This window comes from Limulus polyphemus, unplaced genomic scaffold, assembly GCF_000517525.1.
Source record: "Limulus polyphemus unplaced genomic scaffold, Limulus_polyphemus-2.1.2 Scaffold3911, whole genome shotgun sequence".
In the NCBI taxonomy this organism is placed as follows: domain Eukaryota; kingdom Metazoa; phylum Arthropoda; class Merostomata; order Xiphosura; family Limulidae; genus Limulus; species Limulus polyphemus.
The window spans coordinates 71,822-79,339 of NW_013669521.1; the positions used below are offsets into that span (position 1 = coordinate 71,822).

Consider the following 7,518-nt stretch of genomic DNA (forward strand, 5'->3'; position numbering starts at 1 on the left):
CACATTATAACACCCCCACAGCTGAAAGGGTGAGCATGTTTAGTGCAACGAGGATTTGAACCCATGACCCTCAGATTGTGAGTCAAGCACCCTAACCACCTGGCCATGCCAGGCCAATATCAGAGATATTTGGTAAACCACCTTTATCAAACATAGAGAGACATTTTTAAGGCTAATTCTATTTTACTACTATCTATTCAAGTGCTTTAGAATTGTTTTAATTTTTTTTTCTTCCAGAACCACATCTTATTATGGCTGATTACCTAAGTTCCTCCAAGAGAACCCTGTTTTTCAGTTTCACTCCTTGAGACTTTCTGCATAAGGGAGCATTCGTATCAGAGCAGTACGCTGTCAATAACCACACCAGCTGTAGTGAGAAGTCAGCATTCTTCTTACATCTGATAAAAAAAAAAAAGATTACTTTAACAACTACACAGGTTCTGTATAGCAGTCTGGACTGATAAAAAATAAATCACTATCTGTGATTGAAACTAATGTATATTGCTAGCACACAGGGTCTGATCCAATCCGACGTCACCCTCCAGGAGGCATCTGTATTTACCCCTTGCACTGTTTTCATTTATAACTGGAAAATCACTGGATCAATTGTCACAAAACCTGTACACACTCTGAGGACCCTCAGCAAAAGACATGGGGCGGGGGGTCAGCATTATTCAGATCTGACTCTCCTATGTGTTTCCCTTGAATTAAATAGGTATGTCAGCTAGTTCGACAAAATTTATAAAATTTTTATATGTTGTACGAAGCGTAGCCCAGTTTAAAAAACTAAATAAGTTCAACTAATTGAAAATAATCAATAAATCTGGTGTTAAATTTTACACAAGCCACAAAAATGCTGAGGCTCTAAAACAGTCTACCACTACAAATCAAAAAACACTGAAGGTTTAAAACGGCTCATCAAACTCGTATTTAGATACTGAACAACATAACTTACGATGACCTTACTATTTCGCAAGTTGTCCATCAGGTCAAGGTAGTGTTTGTTATTGGCTACAGCAATGCCTCTACACGTCTTCATTAAACACATGATTACTGTAATGAAGTAATTGTGGTTTCCGATTCTCAAGCTTTGCATTTACTACTGTATCAAATTCCCATTTACTAAGAGCACAGTTTTCTGTGAAAATAACAAATAGGTAAACAAGCATGCATGATTTTAATTAATGTGTTACACCGTTGTGTGTTGAACCACTACTTGAGAGATATTAACCACATTCCTTAATATACTTACAGGTGATTGACCAGATGACCAGTGTGATTTCACATGCTAAGTTATCAAATGTGTAATTTATATGTAAATAATACAGTTTTCTACACATGCTTTCAGTCAGCATAAAAATTATGACATCCATATTTTATGGATTTGTGCTACATTCTATAATCTGTCAGTAGTAAGAAACAATACCATAGGTTATCTTACATTTTTGGAATGAGTTTTAAAAGAAAAACTGGCACATTCAATTAACAGGAGGCAATGTAAAACAAATTTGACAGTCGTAACGTTACTCACATTCTTAGTGTCCATAAGTTTGACAGAAAAAGTTTCACTATTATTTTAGTCTAATGAACAGTGAAGAAGTTGGATTCAGTTACTAAACACACTGCATTAATTTATAACATACCTATGGATAAGGTAAGCATGTACGACGTCTGCAATATCAGCATGATGTATGTAAAGACTAACTAGCTGTGGCAAGAAGAAGTCCACCTCCTTGTCAGTAAAGCTAAAAATCCTGTTTCCTGTCAAGTTAATAATCACCCATGTTACTTTCTTCACAGAAAAAAAATAAAATGTTCAAAAATATATTTATTTTAAAATAATCTCACAACACAAAAGTTACAAACTTAATATTTCATTTAAATCATCAGTTTTGAAACTTGTTGATTTTTGCGAAAGAGTTACAACTTCTACAACAGGCACTACGTACATACTGCTGACCATATGATGGGAATATTTGTTTGTATGCTATCACTTTTCACTCTCTTGAAACCGAGTTCAAAATTATTTAAAAACAACTTTTTGAGACAAATAGAGACACAAAAAGGTTGCAATTCAAGTGATGCTGGTGACTGGGTTCCTCCAGAACTAAAACCTAGTAGCCAGGTAGATGAATTTAATTAGCTGAAGTAGGTGAGTAATTTACCCAACACCTAATGAAAATCCTGATTCAGTATTTTAATAAAATGTAACATATAGTAATATAGTTTTAAAACATTCAGTATCCTCATCAAGTATAACATATACTAATGGAAGTTCCAAACATTTAGTATTTTAATAAAATAACACATAAGTGTAATATATATTAATGTAGCTACAAGATGTTTGGTACTTTAGCACTGTAACATATACTAATGTAGCTACAAGATGGTTAGTGTTTTAATACTGCAATGCTTATTATTGTAAAGTCCAGATATTCAGTATTGTTATTAAAATAAAACATCTGTTATTTCAATTTCAGAACATTTTTATAAAGTTTAAGAATTACAAGGACTTGCATCATTTAAAGATGTATATAATACTAATGGTTAAACATTTCAATTCTGGGAAGCCTTTTCTTTCATGTTAATTATAGAAAAAAGTATTAAAAAGCTGAGCTCAGTATCTAATAAATAATAATTCATTTTAACAACATAAATAGATAGACACAACAAAACAATATTAACTATTATTAATTATGACAAGATTTCCTAGACTCTACAATATACAAATACAATGGAAAATACAATTTTGGCATTCTAACTTACGACTGGAGCTACGACCAAGCTTTCACGATATAATATAACAACAGTTAGTGGTTGGATTAACTGTATTTATTACCTAAATCTACTTATTCCACTAGTGGATCATGTACATATATAAAATTGTATCTAAAATGTTTTCAAACAGTATTTGTTGTCAATACTTCTTTAATATGTAATAAACAAACTACAATACTTTGGGTGCAAACTTAATGATATCATACCATTTTAAGTTTAAAGGAGTATTAATTTTCAAATCTTTCAATTTTCTTCAGTTTTTAGTATTTTTAAACCTTTTCTAATATCTACAATGTTGTAATGTTATAGTTTACCTGCTTGTGTATATTTCAGGTATTTTGTATTTCTTGCTTGTTATAAGTATTTAGTAACTTTACTTTTTAATACTCTGCTATCTAGTTGAATATTCAATAGTTGTAATTACTGAAGGAAACATTATAGTCATTAATATACATAACCTACCAGTAAGTAAATAGACACCCTCAAGAATACAAGATATCGTATGAGAACAAAGTCATCACATATATTGCATACCCTTGCCACTCCTTCTCAAGATTGCGTGCATTTATACTGGATAACGTAAAATTGCACTTTCGAAAACTCAGAAAAATCCTTCTCAGATCCAGAATGATCAACAATCCGAATCACTTTTTGTGGGTAACGAGGAGTCTCAACCTTAATGGGCCCATGAAATTTGGTATTAATCCGATTACACTTTACAGAGTTATTAACATAAAAGCACAAAAATGCCCTATATCCCAATTATAAAAAATGCTTCAAAGTGATTCAGATTTATATCCAGAACAAATTTGGGGAGAACTGTTCGATGCTAATTTCCCATTTCTTGTAAAATTTTTGTATACATTTGTCTATTAGTTTTTGAGATACGTGCACAAAAAATACAGACACACACACGGACCTGATTGCAATATCCTTGCAGGACAAGGGTAATAACCCTGATGTATAAATACAAATATCACTTGGTAAAGGTCAGAGAATACAAATAGCCATGACATGAATTAAATGCTCCCAAGAATTATTCATATTTTCACAAGGCTGTATAATTTGACAATGTGTGAGCAGGAGATCCACCTGTCACTTGTAATACCATGGTATACATGAATAGGGTAACAACAGTTTCTGCATGACCCAAGCATCCAAAACCAAAAGAACAGACACTTTGTGTTGTGAAGTGTGGAGAATGACCCACAATAAATGTCTGATACTGTTGCAGATCAAATACGAGTGCACCTCAATACCCTCAGAGGGATACTATGATAGAGTAGCTGGAAGGAAAACACTCCTCATCTCAGGCAATATTATATGTCAATAACAGCAGCCATCACAGATGCTATCAGATCCCTTTTGCCATTTGGGACATTTTAATTTCTTGGAAAGTGGATGCACCTAGGTTTGGGAACTTTTCTCATAGGAATTCTCATTGAATCATCTGCAAGAAATGATGTATTATGGTGGTATTTCAGTTATGATGCACGGTGCTCTCTGGGCGGCTTGATGATCGCAGCTTATGGTAAGTAAAGAGATGGTTACTAATGTTGAATACATCATAACTCTCAAACAAGGCCTTCTACTGGTACGTCGCTAGTCAGCTTATCAGAAAAGGCAGTGTTTTTATGCAAAGTATGGCTCCTGGTCATAAATCCAAAGTCACAAATGATGGCTTGTAGGTCAAGGCATCACCACTCTTTCATGACCAGGCTAAGTGCTGGATATGAGGCCTATCAAGCCAAAAATCCATCTTTGATCACATCCCAAGAAAGCATCTAAAACAACCAACTTTGAGGAAAACCTTCATCCACATTTTTAAACAGGTGTTGAATGCAATCCACAGACTCACATTTAAGATCTCGTAATCGTGATGTATAACCATGTTTTTGCTTTAAATATTATAAAGAGCAGATTCACTAAATACTAATGGTATTCTTGTACCCTTTGCTTCATGTTTATTTTATAAAACATCATTCTTTCCAGAATGGGTATCTATTTACTTTAGTATACGGTATAGATGCATATATCGTTCGTGTATAGCATAAAGCTATTAAATTATGTTCAAAATTAAAACAGATAAATGTGAGTGCAACTGCTGTCAAAGTTTATGAAAAATAAACTAACAACGTAAAGGTTTTCTGCACCTTTGTTGTCATCTAACAATTTGTATTGTAAGCTTCAAAGGGTAGCAAGGTTTTCTCAAATTGCTTTGTAAAGCAGTTATGTAACGGTGTTTTATTTGTTTTATAAACAGTTAAATATTTTTGCAGGATGTTTTGTTATATAAAAGGTCATGTAGTGACCTTAGAATACCCAACTACACTCACCATCCATAAAGTAAATTAATTACAATGGAATACGATATGTGTATAACATGTTTTGCTTTTTTTTTTTTGAAGCACTTATCATGGCAGATAGACAATGTTAATCATTTTATAAGGAATTTAAAACATTTTTGTGAATTCCAATATGTGCAAGTTTTTGTAACAATAACTTTTGTATCTCAATACATGAAAACTGAAACTGAACTGTAAAAACAGTGACAAGGAGAAATTTTACAATCATTACCAAACTTCAGGTTAACAATTGATATTAACTTCAAATTAAAGTAAGATATTGACTGAGAACAAAACTACAAATCGACCAGACGGTAAGTACAGCTAATTAAACACACCCTTCTTTACTTTATAGATGGTGAGTATATAAAACATGTTATACAGATTCCATATTTCCAATCATTACCAAACTTCAGGTTAACAATTGATATTAACTTCAAATTAGAGTAATATATCGACTGAAAACAAAACTACAAATCGACCAGACGGTAAGTACAGCTAATTAAACACACCCTTCTTACACTTGTACTTATAAAGATTAGACTGAATGTCTAATAAGATGAGTACCATACATATTGAAAGAAAATAAAAAGCATGTTCCAAATAACTTGTAGATTAATAAAATGTAACGTTTATTCAGCGATTATTTAATATAAAACAGGGAAATGTTCATACAGAACAGAAACAGTATAGTAAACATGGCAGGAATCATTAACATCTCTAAAATGGGACTCAACAAAAGGGGAACTTGTTAATCTTTACTGAAACTCTGCTCTTCTTCCAACCACAGAAAATCTCTTGTCACAGATTCAAGTCATGATTAGTGACCATTATATATTTTGAGCTTTTCTGTAAATAAAAGTTTAGTATATTAACATTCTAGCTACGCCACAACACATCGTACATCTTCATTTACATCAGTTTCACTTCCTTTTGCTTTTAATTTTTATTTTGAACTTAAAATCTTGAAACACAGCTAATCTACATAAACTAATTATTTAAAAAATGTTGCAACTTGAAAATTCCCCATTCTTGCTAACCCCCTCTTTATTACAGCTCATCCTGTAGTAAATCTAACAGCTACAACATGTTTCAATGATGACAACTAGCTACAGCAAAACAACAGGTAACCACACTGTAGAGGTAAATCCCAAATTAGTTTTTTTTTACTTCACTTAGAAGACATAGAACTGCAAAAAAAGAGAGAGGTCAAAATACAACATAATCATGTTTTATGATAAGATAATACTTATACATGTGTTTAATCAGGATCTATAAATCCAATCAACAGAGGATACTGGGTAAATTATCTGTACTTTTATCACAACCTGACTGAACCAAAAGCCAAAGGTAAACAAAATAGATATGAAAAGCTTATGTTTCAAAATGTTCTCAGAGAAGAAACTAAACTGCAAACTCTTATAATCGCATTTGCTACACTTGTAAAAGGTTGGCCTAGCTTACACGATAACACTAAAAGGACTATCTCTTCAAAATACAATCAAAAGAAGAATAAAAGGAGATTATGGAGCAAATGGTAAAAAAATAACCACATATTTTTACTAGCTGCTATGATTATTTAAAAAACCTCTAGATCAGGGAGTTCCCAACCAGGGGTATTGGCACCCCTGGGGGTGCAAAATGAGGGTTCAGGGGATGCGCGGAAGAGGCCCGTACAAGTTCCATTTTCTCCCAAATGTCGCCATGATAATCTCTAGATGCTCCAGATAATCTTTATAAGAATGTTTTCTACATCATATAAAGTGTATAAAGAATAGAAGCAACACTGTTTTGCAAGATCTCTATTCCTACTGTATAATTCAATCTCAAGGAGTAGCTTTTTACATGTTAGTTCAATTTCTAAAATACTAATAGTTGCACTTTGCTCATTACTTATCAGTTTTTCAGATATGGTGTACAGAAGTATATGTACATTTGCAGCATATATATATAAGCATACCAAATGTTTTCTACCTCCCTCTTGGAAGTTTTCAAAATTTATTTGTGCAGACCTGTGCAGTTTTCACATGAAACATTGGTCAAGATGTTACATAATTTACTGTTGATTTAGCTACCTATTGTTCTGTGTCATTCACCTAGAGTGGCACATTTTGTCTCTCCATAGGAAAGATAATTGCAAGGTCACTTGTAGTACATGAAATTAGACAGTTAGCTTTTCCACTAGCAGTCAGATGATCTCTTGAAATAATGCCCTTTCTAATGTTTCATTGGGAATAATCAAGACATTTCCAGTGTACAGGCAGGGCTTTAGTCATGTACACACACACACACACACACACACAGAAGTAATGACAAATGAAACATAATCTGGCTTATTACTCACATTTCCTTATAGTAAAATATAATGTGACTTATTAACATTTCTGTTAGCTCT

The 7,518-nt window shown here is 32.8% G+C and overlaps 1 protein-coding gene across 4 annotated transcripts in view; it reads right to left on the reverse strand.

Annotated features, from left to right (window-relative positions):
* Window positions 1-7,518, reverse strand: part of LOC106470260 (phosphatidylinositol 4-kinase beta-like) — a 29,892-nt gene that overhangs the window by 15,302 nt on the left and 7,072 nt on the right. For all 4 annotated transcript variants that reach the window (XR_002613009.1, XR_002613008.1, XM_022398862.1 and 1 more), the window contains exons 3-4: window positions 1,644-1,761; window positions 264-398 (exon numbers count right to left, since the gene is read on the reverse strand). Coding sequence is in view for 2 of the 4 variants with exons in the window: in XM_022398862.1 (XP_022254570.1) it covers window positions 264-398; window positions 1,644-1,761 (253 nt within the window). In the remaining 2 variants the exon portion in view is untranslated. The remainder of the gene's footprint in view (window positions 1-263; window positions 399-1,643; window positions 1,762-7,518) is intronic.